Source organism: Nicotiana tabacum, chromosome 8, assembly GCF_000715075.1.
Source record: "Nicotiana tabacum cultivar K326 chromosome 8, ASM71507v2, whole genome shotgun sequence".
Taxonomy (NCBI): domain Eukaryota; kingdom Viridiplantae; phylum Streptophyta; class Magnoliopsida; order Solanales; family Solanaceae; genus Nicotiana; species Nicotiana tabacum.
The window spans coordinates 83,762,858-83,785,862 of record NC_134087.1 but is presented as its reverse complement, the minus strand read 5'-3'; the positions used below and the strand labels follow the sequence as shown (position 1 = coordinate 83,785,862).

The 23,005-nt window shown below is 35.0% G+C and overlaps 2 protein-coding genes, 1 long non-coding RNA gene and 1 other non-coding gene across 12 annotated transcripts; 3 read left to right on the top strand and 1 right to left on the bottom strand.

Annotated features, from left to right (window-relative positions):
- Positions 1–2,064: 2,064 nt before the first annotated feature.
- LOC107774840 (NAC domain-containing protein 89-like) lies at positions 2,065–9,336 on the top strand. Of its 2 annotated transcripts, XM_075219453.1 has the most exons (5): positions 2,065–2,264; positions 2,335–2,459; positions 6,409–7,068; positions 7,939–8,220; positions 8,668–9,336. In XM_075219453.1, exons 3-5 carry the CDS (start codon positions 6,799–6,801, stop codon positions 9,118–9,120), a joined length of 1,005 nt encoding a protein of 334 aa, XP_075075554.1. In that variant the 5' UTR covers positions 2,065–2,264; positions 2,335–2,459; positions 6,409–6,798; the 3' UTR covers positions 9,121–9,336. The 2 variants fall into 2 exon arrangements, with proteins under 2 accessions (XP_075075554.1, XP_016449980.1); XM_016594494.2 differs by having other exon boundaries at positions 2,065–2,459; positions 6,809–7,068.
- On the top strand, positions 5,487–5,639 carry LOC142163713 (U1 spliceosomal RNA). Its single transcript, XR_012694654.1, has one exon. It is a non-coding gene; the product is annotated as a U1 spliceosomal RNA (small nuclear RNA).
- Positions 9,337–11,612: 2,276 nt separating the features above from the next.
- Positions 11,613–15,739, bottom strand: LOC107774839 (uncharacterized). 8 transcript variants are annotated; one of them, XM_075219451.1, is made up of 4 exons: positions 14,794–15,676; positions 12,604–12,693; positions 12,327–12,387; positions 11,613–12,084 (listed from the first exon to the last, which is right to left on the bottom strand). In XM_075219451.1, the coding sequence occupies exons 1-4, from the start codon at positions 15,130–15,132 to the stop codon at positions 11,702–11,704; spliced, it is 873 nt and encodes a 290-aa protein (XP_075075552.1). In that variant the 5' UTR covers positions 15,133–15,676; the 3' UTR covers positions 11,613–11,701. The 8 variants fall into 8 exon arrangements, 2 of the variants coding, with proteins under 2 accessions (XP_075075552.1, XP_075075553.1); XM_075219452.1 differs by having other exon boundaries at positions 11,613–12,078; XR_012694117.1 differs by lacking the exon at positions 12,327–12,387 and having other exon boundaries at positions 14,794–15,683.
- A 592-nt stretch (positions 15,740–16,331) lies between these two features.
- LOC107774838 (uncharacterized) lies at positions 16,332–18,137 on the top strand. Its single transcript, XR_001645602.2, has 2 exons — positions 16,332–16,726; positions 17,837–18,137. It is a non-coding gene; the product is annotated as an uncharacterized LOC107774838 (long non-coding RNA).
- Positions 18,138–23,005: the final 4,868 nt, after the last annotated feature.

Here is a 23,005-nt window from a genome sequence, read left to right as displayed (position 1 = left end):
AAAACTAACAACCCAACCCCTTGATTTTGGTATACTTGCATTTTATTTTGCTGTCAAATAGTAAAGTGATCTGCGTTGTTTTAGTATAGTAGATCAGATTAGATATAGATTATTAGATTTGACTAAATCTATTTAGAATATGCCACTTGACTTAACCACAATGCTAATTATTTATGGTAACTTTATTCCTTTAATATATATAGATTATTATTATGTTATCTAATATATAGTATTATTAGGTTCTATGTGACTATTCATTAACTTGTCACTTTATTTAATATCATTATCCACTACTATCCTTTGATGTAATATATAGAGATATGCAAATTTTTTAATCTTGAAATATATATTTATTTTATTAAAAGTATTTCTCAATTTTTTTAATTATTTAAATTTATTAGTCATATTTTTAAGTATTTTATATTTACTTTATTATTATTTTAAACCTAATATTTATAAATATTCTCACATTATCTCTAACTTATTTGTATTATTGTATATTTTTAATTTTTATGTTATCTAATAGACTTGAGTTATGTGGCCTTATCCACATTGCGACCTTTTTTTATCATAAAAGGGAAAAAAGCTTTCTCATCGCAATTTAAATAAGTTTTACCTTTATTTTTTCTTTATTTGAACCTTATTTTTTCTATTATATTATTCAAAATTTAATATTATTACATTGTCGTTGCTTTTCATTTTGTTTGTTTGAATTTAGTATCCATTTCTATCACACCCATTCTAATATAATACATATAAAAATTAAAAATTATATATATATCAACCCAAATTCAAATATGCATATCCTTCTATTTTTAAAATTGAACCGCATTTTACAAAAAATTATGTTATGCTTTTTAACTTAAACTACTGCACTCAATTCAAATATAAATTGTAAAAAATATTTTCTTAATTGTTTGAACACATTATATTTAATTGTTATAGTAGTATTTCACTATCACTTTCTTTCTCTACATAATGTTTCCAAAATTTAAAAATTGTGAAATAAAATAAAATCAATCATGTTGATCGTAAATAATTATTTAATAGGAATTTTTATTTTTGGAAAGCTTTCAAAATCTATTTAGTATAAAATTTTGATTCAATCTAAATTGATTTCCTCCATAAATTAAATTTAATCAAATCTAATTTATCTTAATCCTTATTAGATTTGTCTAAATCTATTTAGAATATGCCACTTGGCTTAATCAAAATGCTAATTATTTATGGTAATTTTATTCCTTTAATATATATATATATATATATAAGATTTGTCTAAATCTATTTAGAATATGCCACTTGGCTTAATCACAATGCTAATTATTTATGGTAACTTTATTCCTTTAATATATATATATATATATATATATATATATATATATATATATATATATATATATATATATATATATATATGAGAGAGAGAGAGAGAGAGAGAGAGAGAGAGAGAGAGAGAGAGATAGATTGTTATAGTAGTATTTCACTATCACTTTCTTTCTCTACATAATGTTTCCAAAAATTAAAAATTGTGAAATAAAATAAAATTAATCATATTGATCGTAAATAATTATTAAATAGGAATTTTTATTTTTGGAAAGCTTTCAAAATCTATTTAGTATAAAATTATGAGTCAATCTAAATTGATTTCCTCCATAAACTAAATTTGATCAAATCTAATTTATCTTAATCCTTATAAGTTTGTCTAAATCTATTTAGATTATGTCACTTGGCTTAACCACAATATTAATTATTTATGGTAACTTTATTCCTTTAATATATATATATATATAGATTAGATTTGTCTAAATTTATTTAAATTATGCTACTTGGCTTGACCACAATGCTAATTATTTATAGTAACTTTATTCTTTTAATATATATATATAGACTAGTAAAAAAAGGGGTGTGCAGTATGGCGTCCACGTCATCAGAACATGGGGCCATGCATGCAACTTTCTATTACGTAAAGCAGAGACACGTGTTCCGTTGCCACGTGAATCTCCCGTGCTCCTTTCCCACAAAAGAAAAGCAGCTGACTCAAAACCAAGCATGTACAGACCTACAAGCTAAGGAAGCCACCGTTTGCTTCCTTTTTCATTGATTCTCTTCTTTTTCCTCAGAGATTCCAACACCCTTTTTGCGTATAATTACAAAGAGAGGAAAATTAAATAGAAGAAAGGTGGTGTAAAGTTTTGAGCTTTTTTTATTGTATTGAGTAATTATGGTGGATGGGCATGTATCAGCTGGTTCAAGAAATGAGAACGGTACAACACCCAGAAATAATAATGTGGAAATTTCAATAGCAACAGCGTCATCAATGTTTCCTGGTTTCAGGTTTTCACCAACGGACGAAGAACTCATATCATATTACTTGAAAAAGAAACTTGAGGGGTCTGATAAGTGTGTTGAAGTTATTTCTGAGGTTGAGATTTGGAAACATGAACCTTGGGATTTACCAGGTACGTACCTCCTTTTTTAGTATTAGCACATGATATATGTGTGTGTGTTTCCATTTTTCCTTTCTTTTTCTACTAATGTGATTGTTTCCACAGTATATTCATATCAGATTCTCTTTTTCCCCTAACTAGACTGCTCCTTTTTTCCTTGTTTTGAGTACCTTAGAATAGAGGATCTTGATGCTCATATATTCCTTGAGTCCAAAGGTGTTTTATCCTTACATCCTCTGGTGAAGCCAGAAATGTTTCCAAGGGTGTTCAAACTCGAAAGAAGTAGAAAAAAATTCTGACAAAGAGGGTTCAATATAGGTTTTATATATCTAAAATCAATATTTTATTTATATACACAGCGTAATTTTTCAGCGATGCTAAAGGTGGCTTCTCCCATGCTTACATTGACGAAACAAATATGAAAGCACATCTACCGCAAAAGACAAAAGAAAGGAATAACCTCCTCTAGGATAATCTATTAATGATATTTTTTTCCACGTGTCAACTTCTTCGACTCTTATGTTCAGTGGCGAAGCTAGAAAAATTTTCAAGTGTGTTCAAACTTGAACAAGAAAAATAAATTCTCAACAAGTAGGTGCACCGAAAAATTTAAATCAAACAACGTGATATCGAGCTAAATTATAAAAATACAGGTAATAGTACAAACAGTTGGATAAATCCAAACTAATATAAAGAAGCGTAGAAAAGAGATTCTACTTATTACAATTGTACTCGACGAGGCTTCATCTCTTGAAATGTTTTTATAATAGACTCATTAGAAACAGTACTAAATACTTCTCTTTCTACATAAGGCACTATGCAACCGCCTAAAAAGTCATCATCCAATCGATTCCGCAAAGTCATTTTTGATAAACTTCATTGCTGATAAAGCTCTTTCAACGGTTGCAGTGGCAACAGGCAGAAGAAACGCAAGTTTCACTAAGAGGAATACAAGAGGATAAACTGAATGCTTCTTTGTCTTAACTAATCTTTTTGAAAGATCAGAAAGCCCATTTAGATCGGAGAACCTTTCATCAAAATCACGAACATCAATAATATAACTCGCAAGCTAATTCTCAAGAGCATTCATCCTAAATTCATCAAAGTCATCAGGATACAATTCCTAAACCCTTTACAAACATTACCACCACCTTGATGAATACTTTCTCCCTTAAATAAATAACAAGGTAAACAATATGCAGCATCGGTACTTGCACTATACTCCAACCAATTAAATTCATCAAACCATATAGGATTAAAACGACGCTTAAATCCAGAAAAGTCAAATTGAGGGAAGTCATGATACCGAGGTTGGCAAGGACCACTTTGAATGTATGCCCTCCCTATTTCATCGCGATGGTTTGGATGATACTCCAATATTGGAGTTCTTTCAGCTGGATCGGGCTGTGGAGCAATTGTATCAATTTATTGTCTTAGAGAAGAATGCGAGGGAAAATCTGATTGATCGGCATTTTCTGCTCTGTTAGATTGATTTTGAGAAGCCGAAGTTATTTTTGGTACTTTGTTGTAAAATTTCAACAAGTTCATTGCAACTTCAATTCCCTGAATGTATAAAGTAGTTAAAACATATTACTCCTCAACAATTAAATAAACAAAAGGAACATCAACAGTTTGTGTTTGAACTTACAACAAGCAATATACATAAATGTTAACTAGTTACGCACAGTGTACTGTCCCAAAAATATTTATCATATAAAAAATTAGAGAAATTTAAAACAACTGAAACTTTGAAGCAAAAAAGGAAAAGAAAGACGAGATTCGAAGTTCGAACCAGTTCAATGGCGGAATGGAGTATTTGGACAGTCGGAGTAACACCGGCGAAGACGGAGAGCAGCAAGAACTTTCAAACGCAAAAGTTCGTTGGCAGAGAAATCAAAGAAGATGGAGACCAAAATTGACCTAGGTTTTTTCCTTTTTGTTTGTGTGAGCCGTGAGGAATGAGGAATTAGGGATGGATCGATTTTGACTTTTAGGGATTAGATTTGTTTATTCCTAATTTTTGTTTTATACAGATTTGTTTATTCCTGATTTTTATATGATAAAGCAAGTCAAACAACGAAAACGACGTCGTTTAGTCTGCTTATCTAGTTGTCTTTAAAAAGAATTGTACTACAACAAAAATTGTGGAGCGAGGAGTCCGAACTTGCGCCTCTAAGGCGTTTTGACCACCCTTTGTCACTGGGCTATGCCTCTTCATTGTTACAAGGGTGTTCAATATGTATTACATATATATAAATTCTAATATTTTACTTATAAACACGGTATTATTTTTCGACGAAGGGTGGTCAGTTGACCACCCTTGCTACACTGTACCTTCGCCCCTGCTTATGTTGATTATGCTATATTCGTGATTGAAAGTGAAGAATCTCTAAGGAAAAAAGGGAAGAATCTCCTTTTCTTTTATCATAAAAGCAATCATGTTAAGAGTGCTTTTGTATAAAGTCATGTCATAAGGGTTAGAAATCTGAACTAAGTAGATTTATTTCTTGAAGATATTGGTAGAGGATTTTATTAAAATGCAGTGCCAAGGAAGTAAAGAAGAAGAAAAGAATGGACTTGTCTCCTTCGAAGTATAGCAAGTCCACTGTAAGACCTATGCCATTTTACAGTATTGTTCTATCCCACAATTAAGGATTTCTCAGACAGCTATACTTAACAAAAGATAAAAATAATTCCCTTCAAAACATGTATGGTTTTAGGATTATCTATTAGTGATTCAATGTGAAAGCTATTTTAGGAGAAGTGAGCTGCTGTCTAAAACAGCTGAGTAAGTTCTACGAGAGGAGATCCACTAAAGTTTCACACTTAATGAAGACAATGGAATGATAATTATCGTATACAAATGAAGTCAATAGACAGACTTATACCGAAGACTTGATTTGTAATATCATCATATTTAAATCGGCTGGATTTGTAATGAAGAAAAATGACATTTGGAAACTGATTTCCACAGTTCCAAAGAGTAAGAGAGATTGGTGAATCTTAAGGATATGAATCTTGGTCATCCCTAGTCCTAGTATACTTACCTGGACGGGTTCAATGGGCAATCAAGAAGGCCCATGGCCTAGGCTGGTGACCTCCATTGCACTTTAGACGGGTGCCCGCCTAAGATCGGCCCAATTGAGCCTACGTCATAATTAGTGGTAGAGGGTGCCGTAAAAAAAATCCCTACTTCTAGTAGCAGAGGAGAATGTGTCATGAACTTTTACCCTCTTTTGAGTTGGTAAGGATGACTTCTTCTGCTTGTTACTTCTCTCTTTTTCCAAAACATTGGAAATTAATAAGTTATACAGAAAATAAGGTCATTTATATGCCTCCTCTCTATTTTACTGCAGTAAGTGGAGAATAAAGCTCAGATGGCACTGAGGGTTGGATCTTCAACTGTGAGAGAAAATAGGTTAACCGGCATACATCTGGTCAAGTTAGAAATAAGGCCATGAAAAAAGTAGTACATATTTAGATGTATTACCACTTAGGTCTATGGCCAATTTAGAAATAAGTTGAAATCTAGAATCTTGGCAGTCTCTTTGTCTGGGCACTATTGGCCTTCCAATACTCAGATTTTGAATTTTTATTGCTTGCAGAGGAAGCGATTGCCAGTGGGATCTAATCACTGTTTTGCATGGTTTTCTTCATGAATTACTTCTGTGAATGATTAATATCTTGGTCAAACGGTAAAGAGTAACTATTGGCTTTTTACACTCTTTATTCGTAGTCAGAGATTATTTAAGGCTTTGACTGCCCCTCCTCTGCACTTTTGGTCATATTTATCCTTTAAATTTTGGTCTCATTAATTATTGTTTGCACCCTTGAAGGAAGGAAAAATGAGCTCACTAATTCTAGAACCAAATGAGTTTTGCTTTGACCTGAGTTTTCTTGAAATACTTTCTAGAACCTATAAATTTATCATTTCTGAATATGTTTTTATTTGCTTCTACAGTTATATGCTTAATTTTAAAAGGTGATTAGATGTCTACCATCTGTCCCAATATGGAGGCATGACATATTTTTGTCTCGTGTTCCATCAACCTTACGTTGGCATTGGCCATATGCCTTGATATTTTGATGGTTCGGATATGCAAAGCTGGGGATCATAATATGGGTCATCACCATACAGCGTAGAGTATAAGATTATTGCAGTTATTATCTTGCTGATTTTGTCCTCCGTTTTAGAAAGGCACCCGGGAATTATGAAAAACATACTTTATGTTACCACCTTCAGGCAGCTTCAGCCCCAAAAGATATTCATTTGACTCTCTTTGCTAGTTACTCTCTGAGTTGTAACTCATACAACGTGCTTGTTCTATTAATTGATTAATCCCTATTTTTCATGTTACCAGCAAAATCCGTCATTCAATCAGATAATGAATGGTTCTTCTTTTCTCCTCGTGGAAGGAAGTATCCAAACGGGTCGCAAAGTAAAAGGGCAACTGAATCTGGTTACTGGAAGGCCACAGGAAAAGAACGTAATGTGAAATCTGGTTCGAATCTCATTGGCACAAAGAGAACTCTGGTGTTCCACACTGGTCGAGCACCTAAAGGACAGAGGACACATTGGATAATGCATGAATATTGCATGAGCGGAAACACTAATTATCAGGTACTTGAGAGCTCTGACCCACCAACCTCATGATGAACTTCCAACCTTTTCAGCTAAAACGGCAAATTCACCTACCTACTGTTAGCTGTTTGTTCCTTGAGTAGAAAATGTCATTCTTATGGATTCTTTAATACATGTCTTCCTAAATTTTAGCATCAATAGTTTCTTTTGTTATTTGGTGCTGAATGGTTTGCTCAATTATAGTTTATCAGAAGTGAGAAAAAAGAAGGAATGTGTTGTCAATATAGTGGTTACTCAAGAATGCTCTATAACCTGCTCTTACTGACTGTAGCAACTGAAAAGAAACTTGGAGAAACCAATAGTTTTATTTGTGGTAGGCCATCATATAGATGCTATAATGTCCGATATGAAGGAAGAAACAGGAAACAGCAATTTGTTTAAGTTGATATATCAATAGTCACATTCATTTTGCATACTGTTTAGAACTTAAATAAACAAATATAAATATATTTACCTGGAATGTTCAACTGTATTATGTGATGTTTGAGTGATGATATGATTCAAGATAGAAAATTCACTTCGAGCTACTTCTATTTAACTGTTAACTGTAAGACTTGGTGGGATGTCTATGCCATAATTGTTCTTTCTTGATTCAATCTAATTCATCCCATTGCAGAAGCCTTCAACAGGACTTGACAGGTTCCGAAATTCAATTATGTTACCACTTTCCGCACTCTGGAGATTTTTATTGCACATATTGTATGTTGCCTTGTTTTGCTCAATGAGATAGTTTGTTTGCTGCAATAAACCACTTATTGTTTGTTTGCTGCAATAAACCACTTACTGAAAATATGTCGATCCTCTGCATCAATAAAATGCTTTGAGTGTTTGGTCTGATGTGTTATACAGGATTCTATGGTTGTCTGCCGCCTCCGGAAGAATAGTGAGTTTCATTTGAATGACACCCCAAGAAATCAAAGGAATCAACTGGCTGCTACCGCTACTGCAACCGCTCAGTCTGGAGCAGGACAATTGGGCAGCTTGGAATTGGTCACTGTAGGGGATTGCTGTTGTTCAAAGGAAGGGAGTAGCAGTTTTTATTCCCATTCGGTTGAGCAGATTGACTCTGGATCAGAATCTGATAAACCAACTAAAGAGTTCTCTCAGCACGATTCCTCTGGCCACTTCAAGGTTTTGGTTTTACGGCCATTTTCTGTTGCTCTTTTATTAATGTGTCACTTTCTGTGATCTTAACCTTTTCCATAATAATTAACATAGTTTCTTTCAGAAAATAGAGAGATTAGATGAAAGCACAACTTTGTCTTTCTTTTGGGATCATCTCTATTCTTCACTAAGCCTAATCAGGGGCGCATCCAGCTCTCTCTTTGGTGTCGGGTTCATCTGAACCCAGTACTTTCGTTGTGGAATATAAATTTGTGTGTAAAAAATCGCCGAAATTGTAAAAATAGTTGATATGAACCCATAACTTCAACAATATAATATGTTGAATGCTAAAAATCTTAAAGGTTGAACCCATAAAATTTAAATCCTGAATCCGCCTCTGAGCCTAATGGCATATGCTTGAAATCCAATCATTTCTTTTTTTGGGTCCTAATATACAGCTGTGTGGAATTCCAGGACTGTGATGGCGAGGAGGACTGGTTTGCTGATATAATGAAAGATGATATCATTAAGCTAGACGAATCTTCGTTGAATGCCCAACCTATTTCCATGGTTCCCAGTAGGCCTGAATCCTCGATATCAACTCATGAAGCTCGAGCTGCGATGTCCGGTGTGGCTCCTTTCCAGGGCACCGCTAATCGAAGACTCAGACTAGTAAGGGAAAAAGTAGTGGTGTGTCCAGTAGAGGGATCCAGAATGTATGAAGCTACCAAAAAGAATAAAATCGGAGTGAGCATAACTAGTTCAGGAAGATGGCTGAGAAACATGTTTTCAGTTAAAACGATGAAGCAATACGTGATGCCTATATTTCTGGTTGCCTTTATATTACTGGTCATGCTTCTTAGTATGTTGGGAGTCTCACAGCAAGTGAAATGGCTTAGGCGTGTTCTCGTTTTGACGAGCAGCTGAAGTTAAATACCTATCTGGTATGTTGTTTTACTAATATTTAGAGTGGGAGTTGAAAAAGGAATGAGTGTCTGCACTATGCTTGTGGTATTTGAGCTTAATACTTAATTGTTTCAATTCAAATGTACAGGGTGAGTGCCTGTGAGTGTAAATAGATTGTGTAATAGAGGTAGAACTTTAGATGGTGGCTATAAACTAATATACAACCATTTGTTTGTACTTTGATTTGCCTGCATGAATTATTACCCGTTTACAGCTGAAATGTTATGCCCTTGAAAATTTGAACTGCGATATATATCATTTTTAGGAGGAAAATCCCTTTTGTTACAATATATAATTGTGTTAGGGAGAAAAATATATAGAGGAATATTGACCTATATAGACAATCTAATTGTTAGAAGAAGGCAGTCCAAATATATATTATACTCCACTACCTTTAGAGCTTTCCGGGCTCTAGGATCGACAACATTCGCTCTTCCATCTTCAGCTGGTTTATTCTGTACTCTTCAGCAGCATTCGTCCGTCTGAACATTGGAACAGTAACGAGAAAAATTCCCCCCTCCTCTACATTCATAACAGTTACCAGATCCCTTCTACTGAGCCTTTCTTATCTCCTCTGCAGCAAGCTTTGTTGGCCTTGCGCTCCAAACTGATGGTGTTTCGATGTTCTCCTGGCGCTCTCCCCCTTTAAGAAGTATGTAAGAAGGCCCTGTTTTTCGTGGTTTTCCCATGTTACAACTTCTATACCAATTCGGTCGATCCGGAATGGATCGATTAAACATTCGATTAGGGAGTCTGGTCTTGACTCTTCTGTGTGGTATTCATTCTCGTCGGCTCTTGAAATCACATCCAGCAGTGGTTGGAACAGCTCGCAAAATCCAATCATAAAAAGCATGAGTTACTAAAGTCTAAAGGCAAGGTGGTTAAGCCAATTTCATGTATTACAAAAGTCAACAACCTGTGAGTTCTACCAAAATTTGCCGCCTGCATTTCAAAGTGGTAGTTGGTCAAGCAAGTGAACCACCAAATAATCAACACTTCCTCTATTTCTAGAATATGAGCACATAATTTTTGTTCCATGCCTAAAATACTCCTAAAAATACTTTAAGATAGTGTTAATTGCCTTTATGGAATTTTAGGATTTTTCTTTATTTTTATTTTATTTGTTTGGCATTTATTTGCATTTTTAGCATATTTAGTACCATTGCAAATCAAGAAAATATTTTATATTTTATTCTTTGCATTTTTAGATCTTAAATCACATGTTAATTGCATTACTAAATACAAAATCACAAAAAATAATACTCCCTCTGTTTCAGTTTATGTGAACCTATTTCCTTTTTGGTCCGTTCCAAAAAAAATGACCCCTTTCTAAATTTGGTAACAATTTAGCTTAAACTTACCATTCTACCCTTAATGAGAAGCTTTTATAACCACACAAATACTCTGGGCCCCTTTTTCACTTGTTTAGGACCACAAATTTTAAAAGTCTTTATTTTTTATTAAACTCCGTGTCCAGGCAAGCTGGTTCACATAAATTGAAACGGAGGGAGTAGTACATTAGTTATTTTGGTAATTCATAGCTTAATTAATTGTTAGATAAGGTAGTGAATAAGTTGATTTTGCAATTTAAGTTTTACATATTATGTTACTCCCTCCGGTACATACTAAATTCAAGACGAAAATAGTTAGCATGACTAAACTACCCTTTATTAATGTTGCATCATAGTGATAATAGCACTTACTTTTCTTCTAAAATGTAAGGAGTAAATGACTTTTTAGGGATAAGTACATAAGGGTAATTTTGGAAAAACAAATTGAATTTTTTTTTAATTATATAAATGGATACTTATTTCGGACCAAAATAAAAAAGCAAATTGGTCCCTTATTGTGGATCAGAGGGAGTAGTTAATTAGTGGTTAAAAATGAAAGAGAAAAAGAAAGTAGAAGGGGCTCACTACAAAAAAAAAAACAGCATTTAGCGGCTGACGTATTCCGTCGTTAAACATGTTATTTCCGTCGCTAATACAGTTTAGCGACGGATTCAAGTTGGTCGCTAAAATGCTCGTAGCTAAGCTCATAGCGACGAAAAATACAAAACTGTAGCAGAGCTAGCGACAGATTAGCGACATAATATATCCGTAGCCAAGTTTAGCGACCGAAAAATCTGTTGCTATTTTGCTTGGTTTCATCGCTATTTTGACTAATTTTGTCGCTACAATTCATAACAAAATTCATCGTTTGTTCTTATTAGCAACGAAATAATCCGTCGCTAGTTCTTCTTGGTTTTAGCAATGAAAACCGTTTGTCACCAATCCGTCGCAATATTTAATTTAATGCATTAATTTTAGCTACGAAAAATATTTGTCGTTAATTTTTAAATTTGTTTATTTATTTATTATTTTAAATGTACCCTGTTCAAGCATATTACATAAATGTTATTAAATACACTTAATTAAAAGTGACTGATATTAATATAAATTAACATTCAATAAGGTCCAAAATATATAGCATAATACATATAATTGTATCGTTAAGTACAAAATATCCACAAGCACCTACAATAAAGTTTAAAGAAAATAGGCTAACTATGCAAGGCTGGAGAGTCATGGTCATCGTCAGAACCCATTACATGAACCTCATCAATATTAGCAGCAACATAAGAGGTAGGAACTATAGGTGCCACGTCAGATGGGTGATTGGTAGGATCAATATTGGGCTGTTGCGAGGATAAAGAAACTAATTCGCATACCCACTCAACGATTACAGGAATTATATGATCAGTCAGTACAGGAATCAATCGTGTCATTAACTCATTCATATTCCCTATCGGTGCTGATTGAGCATTTAAAGGTGTTGCTGAGGATGTTGCATCAGATCCAAAAGAGTCATAAAGATTCGGCCCATAGTAGTATTTTTCTTGAGATCCAAGACCATATACTCTTCTTTTCTTATCTTCTCCTGCAACTTCGTAATATGTTTTACACTGATCAATATCAGATTGACTATGTATTTGTTGCTTTAATATCTCCTCATATTTTTCAGGTAGAAGAGTTAATAATTAGTGAAATTGAAACATTAAAGAATATTGAGTATTCAATTTACAAAATGAAAAAAAGATATGAAAGTAAAATCAATAAAATTATTTAAAAAGTTGACTTAGATGTACGATTCGGGATTTCTCACCATCAAATGATTTTCATCATTACCATGTGTATGGATGTGCAAATGTATCTCACTTGGTGTTGGATCTCGACCCTTTTTAATAGCCTATACTAAATATATTCAATTAAAAAGATTGGCAAAAAGACGTATAAAATGATATTTAAAAATAACATGGAAAAAATGAAGCAACTTAAGTAGAACAGAGAAACTAAAAACTAAACAAGTTCCCACCTTCAAAATCTTGTTATTTTAAGGAAGCACCTGGAAAGAATATTTTAATTTATTTCTTGAACTTCCATGTAAATTAAAGACAGTCCAAACCTTATTAGTGACATAGCTAGCTTTTGATCGCAGAGAAGTCTCCAAACTGGTTTTGAAGCTCCCAATCTCAACTCCCACCTCCAAAATTAACTACAATGTATGCAAAGTATTTAGAGCAAGACAACTTAAAAAACATAAGAACTTATTTCGTTCTACTAGCTGATGATAATAACAGCAAAATGACAAAGATAGTAGGGAGAGAAGCCTAAGGTTCTTATTGGCTCAGTTGGATCCAAGAGCAATAAGGTGCCTTATGTTACAGTGCTTCTTAACTTTCTAAATCAGCATTATAACTTGTCAAACACGATCCATCAGTAGCAAGAAATCCTGTTACCACTTGATATGACCTTACCAGAACCTATTCCTTCCCACTGTCTCAGAAAAATCTAACACAGATTGTAAGTTTACAAGGAGTGTAACAAGATTGCAGTGTCCTATGGTCTTTCAAACTCTTAAATAAGCCATGCCACATCTTCTTAGAAAATAAGCAAAGAAAATATATACTTCGTCGTTCCAGTTTATGTGATGCACTTTCTTTTTTAATCTATTCCAAAAAGAATTATATCTTTCTATCTTAAGAAATAATTTAAATATAAACTTTCCATTTTATCCTTAATGAGATGATTTATAGCCACACAAATATATATATGGGTTGTTTTATACCACAAGTTCCAAAATCTTTCTTTCTTTCTTAACTTTTGAGTAATTATTATCACTTTTGTAGACAAGAAAGAGTGTTGGCACATTGGTTTAATGGAGTCTTAAGCTAGAAAAGGTCTAGGGTTCAATTCTTTTTAACCACAATTTTTTTTACAATAGAGGCTCACACAATATTTGCCAAAAAGAAAGTCGAAGCTGAGGTTCAACCTCCAACCTCTATAAGCAAGTCCGTGAAGCGCTCTTTGTCAAGCAGTGTCATTTCTGATTTATCTATTCTTTTTAGCATAGTGTTTATCTATATTTAGTAAAATTTTCCAACAAAATTGCATTTACTGATCTGCTCATTCGCATCCTTTTGCATAGGCAACACTATTAAATAGTGAATATTAACCCTTTCTTAGGACACTCCAACTGCCGAAATGATCTCTTCAAAGTTTTTCTAAGAAATGCTCTTGACCTTTTATTGATACAAAATCAAAGCAAGACAACTAATTTCCGTTCTGCCTTAATCTAATTAATAATTATAGCATTTCATGTTCCCGATGATGCCTTTGACCAGTGAAGGTACTTCTCATGCTTATTTCCAAGTAAGGTTCTATTTAAATCAAATACGTACTTCTTATCCATCAAAATTCAAAGGCAAAACCAGAGGCCTAATACTGCAACATCAAAAATACATTCTATGCTACAAGGAATACACGGAAGATTGCAATATTTACACAATCTACACAGAAGAATGAAGGGAGGATCCATATAGCCGACCCTAACTTGTTTTTGGGACTGAGGTGTAATTGTTGTTGTTATATGGAATTAGCTCTTTATTTCTTAAATAAAACTAGGATGAGTAAAATATATTTATTTCCTGAAGGTAGAGACCAGTGCCTTACAACAACAACAACAACAACAACAACATACACAGTCTTATCCCACACCGTGAGCTTTGGGAGGATAGTGTGTACACAAAGTCACAGACCTTACCCCTACCTTGTGATGATACCTTTTGATGATAGAGAGGTTGTTTCCAATAGACCATCGGCTCAGGAAAGCATAAACACTACATTAATAAAAATATAGACACGAAGAGACAGTACCAAAAAACCTTGTGAGTGCCTGCAAAAAGTTGGATTAATCACGCTCATTTCCTTTAACATACAAATACACAAATGATCATGTCCACATTTGTTTGTTGTGATTGTGAGACCTTATTGCTCACAGCACTTCTATCACATCCATGTTATGCTGCATAACTTCGATACAAGATTCAAAATGAAAACCAGATCTTTATTCAAGACTCATCAAACACTTAGGAGGTAGAGTTAAGATACTTTAAGGCTTTAACATAGCAAGCCATACTGTTAACTTCTTAGATCTTCTATTTTCACAAAAGAAAGAAGCCACGGTAGTCAAGCTTTTACAGAGGAAAAATGGCTTCAAATTCAGGGAATAATTTGGAGAGAAAAGACACCCACACAAGACATGTAACTCCTTCGATGATCAACTGACAATATACCTGCCAATATAGAAACATACCTGGTCAAAAATATCTAGGTTTGACAATGCCCAACCTTTCTTTCGATAGGCTTCATCATCTGACCCTTCAGCACCGTAACAGGAACCATAATATGTTTCGTTGTGCTCAAGTCCTCCTCCATGCTTTTGCAAAGGCCTATCACTAAGGTATTGGTCTGACCCTTCAGACCAGTGCCTTAGTGAAGCTAAAATACCTTGTGAGTGCCTGCAAGAACAACAAAAGGAACAGCACGCCTTTGAGCTGCTAGAGCCACCATGTTCATTCCAATAGGTGCAATAACCCCACCATTGGCCATGACAGCGTGGGCTCCAACAACAACCATGTTGACTCTTGAACATATCATATCATATCAATTTATTATTAGGGTAAATCTCTAATAAAAAATAGTGAAATCTAAACCCTAAAGTCATATGAATTTATTATTGACCCAAAAGTATGAAAATCAAGGTATCGGTCAAATAAGAATTACCATATCAAAATTCCTCAACATAATTAAATGGAAAGAAAGAAAAACAAAAACAAAATAACAGAAAATTTACCTGGACAAAGATAAGAATAATGATGTAGACAAAGTGCAAAAATTGTAAAAATAAGGGTTTCATCTGAAAATCTTGCGGAGCAGCAAACATGCCCGGGAATGAACGAGGGTCAACAAACACAAAAGTTATACAGCAAAAATTTTTGCCCAATTTCTAAATTTCTTCTATTCTCCATTGGATATCTATGTTCCCATTGTATATGAGCCTTAGATTCACGCCCAATTTGTTGTATTGGAAGCAAGAATCTTACATTATTGAAGATGAGAGAAAGTGGGTGAGTTTGATAGAAAGAGAACATAAGTCTGTAAGTAGATTTGTGCCCTAGATAAATTTTAATTTTAAAAAGAACTAGCGACGGAAATAGCTACGGAAATAATTCTATTGCTGATAATAACTTGGGCAAAATTATTTTTACGAATCTAACGAGGGAATTTCCGTCGCAATTAAATTTGAAATGTTTTGATAAGTAAAATAAACGCAACGACAAAGTTACTTTGTCGTTAAATTCGTCGCTATATTTTAATAATGTTTGTCGCCCCACTTTCGTCGCTAATTTTGTAGGTAAATAAAGGCGCCAATTTTTAGCGCCTATTTTTTAGCGACGGATATAAAATTTCATCGCTAATCCATTGCTATATTTGATACTAAATCTTTTGTAGCTTATTTGGCGACAAACATTACAATTCGTCGTTAATCCGTCGTTATTTAGCTACGGAATATGGCTTGTCACTAAAATCCGTCGCCAAACGCTTTTGTAGTGGCTGTTTTGAGTTTCAAACCAGACTGGGCCAACATTTGAACGGCCCAATTGCTAAATACCCGCCCCAGTCCACTCCAAAATCGGTCCAGCCTTTTCAACAACCAAACGACGTCATTTTAGATTAGGTTGATTAGATCAAATCTTAGCCGTCCCTCAATGTTGATCCAACGGCCAGGAACTCAATTCCCCATTCCCTTATAACTGTCTGAATCAAGAACCCCTACCCCCAAAACCCTTCCTAGATACCTTCTTCTCCTCTCTCTCATCCTCCGCCCAAAGCCGTAGCCGGAAATCGCCCACGGTGGAGGCACCACTCCAAACACCCCCAAATCTTCGCCCGACAATCCCCACCTCCTCCTCATCCTATATTTCCTCTTAATTTCCTCCAAAACACCCTAGGGTTCCCCGATTTTTAGATCTAAATTCCAGAAAACCTATCTTTTCCTCTTTTCTGATTTCTTTGGCGATTTCAACTCGTTTTGACCTAGAACCTACGTCGATCGATTGTTCTTAACAAGAACAATTGATTGACGTTGGTTTTGGTTCATTCCGAAGCCGTCGGATTTTGGTCAATCAGTTGCTGACCAATCAGAGCCCTTGAAACCTTGTCATTCCAATTCGAGTTCCGTCTAGGTACATCTCGTTCTCCTTTCTCTTCATGACAGTTTAGTTGGTTATTGATGCCAGAAATGTTAATTAGCTTTTTTTGTGTGTGATTACGCATTAGTTAATAAACCTGATTTGCATATTTTGTTGGATAATTGATTACAATTTTGAATTAGGTTAATTACATTTTAGGTTGGTTTGGTTTGATGATTCTAATCTAGTCTGAATTTGCTGTTTTTTGTTGATTAGTTTCTGAGCATGCCTATGTGTGTTTAATTTTGTCTTCGCCTTTGAACTCTGTTAATTCTAAGTTTCTAGTCTATTAGAGATCAAATTCTGATTTTGAATGAATTCCAAAATTCAATTAGTGATGCACAAGCTTTGTGAGATCTGATTAATTTTTGCTTTAGACCTAGGAGTGTAGATTGGGCTAGGAACAAGGCTCAGAATTAGGCCCAATTCAAGCTGGCTTTAGGAGCAAAATCTGTAAGAATAGAAACGTAAGGGGGCTAAGAGGGTATGAAGGTTTGGGAATCTTAGTTAGTTATTTAGGAAGCTTCTAGGAGTGGCTAATTTGCAATAAAAAAAAATTAAATTGCTAGGTGTTAGGATTGAAGAGTAAATACAGAAAGTAAAAATGCGTAAAGAGAAAGAAAAGAATAATTGGAATAGGACAGCTGTCCAAAATCTGTTAAAAAGATATTTTCCCCCTTTTTTTAGGGGCTGACAGATTCTCCTACGCCATCTCTCATTCTCTCATATAACACACATTCCGATCTGCATTTTGAAGAGGATTGACTCTCTTCTCCACAGGGATTTCTGCATTTTTAGACACTATTCATTCTGCATTTTTCAGAGAGATATTACCTCATCTCACACACAAATTGACTCCTCTTTCATCTCTGATTTCTTTTTCATGCATCTTCTCACCTCAAAGAAGTTAAAAAATACATATTTTTTAAATAAAATAAATAAATAAAAAACAGAGGTTTAGCCTTGCCTTTGTTTCATTTGTTTTCTGTATTTTTCTTTGTTGAGCTGCTGGGATTTTGCTGTTGAATTGAAGTTATTTTCCTGTTGATATTCTGCACTTTCAGAGATTTATTTTCTGATTTTTCTTTGATTCATTGCAATCAGGTACCTCTTTTGAACCTTGGACTATAAATTGGATATGAAGCATGCCTATGTGGAGGATATATGAGTATTGTGAAATTGATGGAATCAGTCATATTCAGTTCTTAATTCTTATGTTCTTTCAAGCTTTTTATTCTTTTTACTTCTTTTTTCTAGTTTCTTATTCTACTTAGAATTAGTAGATCTAGGCCTGAAATTGATATACAAGTTTCCTTATAGTGTGTAAAATGATAAGTCTGCTACTGTATTCTTCTGTGTTGGCCTCTAATTTAATGTTAAATGTTCAGCAGCTCCTTATTTTATACTCTGCATGCTTATAGTCGTATTTGTTGGTCAAGATGACACTATTTTCCTAGCCTCATAAGATTTGCTTAAGTTCAAATTATTTGAGCAGATGTCTTATGTTAGCAATCTATACACTTGGTGATAGCTATTTATAAAGAGTTCTTTTTACTGCATTGTTCTGTCAAAGTTAACAGCTGCCATTTTTTTTATTTTTACCTTATTCAAGGCTGGTTTTAAATGAAAGACATTACCGTGAATTAATGTGATTAGAATGTTGACTAAAATTAGTCTGCCTTTGAGAATTTCTGCAAAATTAGTGTTTTCTTTTAGAGATTGAAGACGTCTTGGGCTTTATTTCAAGCCCATAATTTGCTAATATGTAAATTGTTTCTAGTCTCAAACTATAATCCTTTAATTAATTTAAAATCAAGACACTGATCTAAATAAGTAAAGCACCAATTATTTCTCTCATACATTATTGGTTGAATACCCTCACCCTTTTTGATAATCTAAGAAATGATGACTGGGTCCATAAAATGATCAAATCAATTAATGATGTAAGTCTTTTTTTTCTTCTTTCTTCATTAAAACGAAAAAAAACCATTCATACTCTCATAACATTTCAAACAAATTTTTTCTTTAATTCAGCCACCACCCGTACTTTTTCACGTAGTGTGAGCAAAGATTCAAACAAGTTTTAATATTTCAAGACTTGGCTATTTTATAGCAATGGACCCTCATATATCCACATAAATTCCATAACCCTTAAACTTCACACATGCAACCTTGAACTCTAGGAAATTAGACGATTCATGAATATCCGTAGTAAGCTTTAGGCACGCTTACAATCTATTATCGTTATTATGCACAAGTTCGCGTGACATAGTTATGATTCTCAAAATAAATCAAGGTATGCGCTCGCGCGGCTTTGGTCAAATCATCTTAATAATTTATAAAGCGTGATTTAATGTGTATACGTACACGTGACGTGATTTTAACACACTAAATAAAATGAATTTACACACATGTGATCCGTTTCAAAGATAAATCCATACCGCCATAACTAAAAGCGGTAAAAGGTAAAATACGCATAGGTTCTAAAAATACGTATTTAAATAATTAATTAAGCCAGGTACGATCAAAGTGATTGTGCTAAACCCATGGAATCCCGGAATGCCTAATACCTTCTCCTGGTTTAACAAAATTTCTTACCCGGTCTTTTGTATTTCGCGGACTTTAAAACAGAGTCAATTTCCTTGATTTGGGGTTTTAAAACAAACTGGTGACTTGGGACACCATAACAACTATTCCAAGTGGTGAATCCAATTAAATAAATAATCCCATTTCGAATAATATTACTTTAATTGGAAAATTTCCTTATCTTCGGAAAAAGGAGGTGTGACAGCTCTGACGACTCTGATGAGGATCGAACCCAGAATCTCTGGTTCAGGGTTCAGAATTTGAGCTTGTTAATGTGATCTATACTTGGCTTTATTGATTGTTGATATTATTGTGTTTGTGGGCCTAATGTGCTAATTGTCGCTCATTTACCGCTTTGATATTATTTGAACTGTATTAAACTGTCTTCTTACTCCTCCTTTCCAAGTCTTATAAAATTATGGTGCGCACGTACGTGTGGCCCACTGTTCTATTAGAGGTCAGACCAAATATAACGAGGCTTGATCAGCAACTAGGCCGGGTATACTTTCGTGCTCCTGGTACATTACCCCCACCTCGGCTCGAGCTGTCCGCTTGGGTAAGCCAGATCTAAAACACACCCTCGGGATTTTAAACTTAGAATAACATAGCCTCATGTCGGATCCCTAGTAGGAACGTATGTTTGCATCACGTGCATTTGACTTTGGGGATTCAACACATGGGTTGGGTCTGTCTAGAACAAGTGTACCTAGAAATAAATGACAATCCTAATGCATCCTACGTGCTATTTGTGCATTTTGTTTGATCTGGTTTGCATGTTGACCAGCTGCTAGAATAAATATAGAATTTTGAGAAAAAAGTAGAAGTAAGAGGTAGGAGAGATGAGATTTATCCGGTTTCTAAAATCCCGGTATTTGAAAACTCCTGAAACATCTGCCAAAATTTTGAAAAAAAAGAGAAAAAGAAAAGTCATTTCAAAATGAGCCAATATTTTCAAAAGTTATATTTTTCCTGTTGTGCCAAAACTAACCGAACTACGCAGGTCTGATTCTCAGCGGATGTGAGATACGTAGGCAACTTTCATAGGGTTCGGCCCCATTTTTATAAAATAACTAAAAAAAAAATAAAATGTGTCTAGTGTTTTGGTCAAATAAGTAAGTCGATTCAGCTTTGGTTGCAACCTTGAGCCGTTTCTATCGGAATAGCCTTAGAACATCTCTAAAATTGTCGAAGAGCTATTCTCGCAAGAACGGATGTGTCTGTCATTGGGCATCACTTTTGCCATAGTGCCTTTCCCCGGCCTCAAAACTTTCCTTGAAAGTGCGAAGGGGTCATTATTGCAAAATAGCCACCTTTGCTTTGGGCTGATATTGCATAAATAGTCACTCTCCCTTTGGTTTTCTTTAGAAAATTGAAAGATTGATTTGAAAAAAAATGTTGGTTTGTCTTTTGGAACTAGTGTTAATGCTAACCCTAACCATCCACATGTACAAAATGAGTACTGTCCAGAACCCACCATTAACAGTTGTAGATCAGGCTCCACTGCAGCTTCAGATGTGGTGGTATGACTTAGGGAAATATTGTCAAGATTGGGTAACGAAGCATTTGGGCGCCGTTACAGATATCATGAAAGTTAAACCATGAGACGCTTTGATTGAAGCCCTAGAAACCTTCTAAGATCCCGTTCACAATGTTTTCCGTTTCTTGAATTTTGAGCTTACTCCTACCTTAGAAGAAATAGCTGGGTATTCATGTTTCGACAGGAATTTGAGACACCAACAACTCATATTCCCAAGGACTCTCTCTATGCATCGATTCTTTGATCTTTCAAATATTAGTAAGCAAATCAGAAAAAACAATGTAGACAAAGAATGTTGTTCCTTTTTATTTACTGTACTCCAGGTTTGGGCATTCAAATGGTTACGAAATGCATGAAAATGGTCTAAACAACAAGTAGAACAAGGACATGGCAAATTCACTGTCGCTTCTCTTTCATAGTGGCGTTTTTGGGAATTATGGTCTTACCAAATGAAGTTCTGACGATTGATATCCGCGTAGCCAAAATTGCACAGGTTCTCACTACCAAAGAGCATTACACTCTTGCCCCGATTATTTTGTCAGAAATTTATCGGACATTGACGTTGTGTAAATTCTGGGCAAAATTCTTCGAAGGGCGCAATATTTTGTTGTAGATGTGGTTGATTGAGCATCTCCATCATAACCCAAAATTCATGAGTTATGGCTCGAGCAAGAACAACTTTATCAGGAGTTACGAGGAAAGAGCAAAAGATTACAACTCTCAAAAAAGGGTGAAAGCCTGGATATCCCACCTAAGATCTTTGAACGCAAGTCAAATTGAGAGGACTTTGGGATGGCTCTCGGTAAGGAAAGTAATACACATGTCGACTTTGAAAAGGTATTTGTTGTTTATGGGTTTGAGAAGTGTCCAACCGAACGCACCGTAGAGAGTTATAAGACAGTTTGGAAGATACCAAGTGGTGTACGAGAATGAAGACTTGAGTGTCCAAGTCATCGAGCTACACCCAGAAGCTCCACTCCCCGAGGCTTTAATCCAACAATTTTGGAATGGCTGTCAGTACTTGGAAGATGATACCCAAGTGCCAGATCCTGCGAGAGGTGAGGTAAACCCAGTTTATCTTATGTGTTTCGGGAAAAGTTCTCGCGTGGATGATGAGTTAGAGCTTGAGCCCGAAAGGCCCGCCAAAAGGCCGCATGTGCAGGATTTTGATGATAAAATCCGAGAACGGTTGGCATGGGGAGAAAAAGAAAAGGTATACCAAGAAACCATCCACACCCTAGAAGAAAAGCTGAGAAACCTCAAATTTGAGAATAATTTACAAGCGCAAGAGGCTGAAGGTGAAAAGAAAAGTCTGACCCGTGAGAACGAGGCACTCCGATCCCAACTCTGGGAAATAAGAATAGCCGCTGAGACGCCGGTAAGAAATGAAAGGGATTAAAAAATCATGAGAAACTTGAGGCAAAAAGTGCATGACTATGCGGCCGACCTGACAAAGGCCGAGAAAGATTTGGCAAAAGCTTAGGCAAGGATGGTCCAGTTGGGGAAGATGGAGAAGAATAGATAAGGTTAGCTCACCAGGAGAAGAAACGTTATGACAGAGAAGTCGCGGTCTTGAGGAAAGTGTTGGCCATTTTCGAAAACAAAATGAGACAATAAGTGAAAGATTTCAGGATAGAGATGGAGCATTGATATGCCTTGATCAACAAATTGGAAGAGAGTGTGTTGATTTTGCAAAACTAAAACAACGAGGCCATGCAAATAGTGGAAGTTTTGGAGTAACAGATTGGATGCTTGCTACAGGAGAAGGGCGATATTAAGCTTAGAATCAAAGAAATAGCTGACTACACTCCATGAAATGTAATGAATGTGAGAATATGAATCGAGCTATGTTCTTTGCTTCAGTGCTGTCTTTCGCTCACCAGGTCATGGCCGACCTAGAGTTCCTTCAGGAAGAGCTTACAAGCAGGCTCACACCAAGACCAACTAAAGTCACCAGAACTACCGGAATAACATTTGAGGCTTGTCTGTGTTCTTGATTGTTCAGTCGTTGAGTCTGTATTTTACTTTTTCCTTGCGTCAAGTCTGTTTGTCCTTTCGTCCATTTCAAGTATGTCGTTATTCTGCTTTGAGTCTATATATTTTCCTTTTAAGTCAGTTATCAATGTCTTCGAGTCTTATAATGGAAAAAC

Bases quoted from the DNA above. Each gene is read 5' to 3' on its own strand.
- LOC107774840 (XM_016594494.2), top strand. From the start codon at position 2,222: ATGGTGGATGGGCATGTATCAGCTGGTTCAAGAAATGAGAACGGTACA. The intron at 7,069-7,938 runs GTACTTGAGAGC...TGTGTTATACAG, and splicing joins GCGGAAACACTAATTATCAG to GATTCTATGGTTGTCTGCCG. The intron at 8,221-8,667 runs GTTTTGGTTTTA...GTGGAATTCCAG, and splicing joins ATTCCTCTGGCCACTTCAAG to GACTGTGATGGCGAGGAGGA.
- LOC107774839 (XM_075219451.1), bottom strand. From the start codon at position 15,132: ATGTTCAAGAGTCAACATGGTTGTTGTTGGAGCCCACGCTGTCATGGC. The intron at 12,388-12,603 runs GTTTGGACTGTC...TATTTAGTATAG, and splicing joins CTAGCTATGTCACTAATAAG to GCTATTAAAAAGGGTCGAGA. The intron at 12,085-12,326 runs GTAATGATGAAA...CATATTACGAAG, and splicing joins TTTGCACATCCATACACATG to TTGCAGGAGAAGATAAGAAA.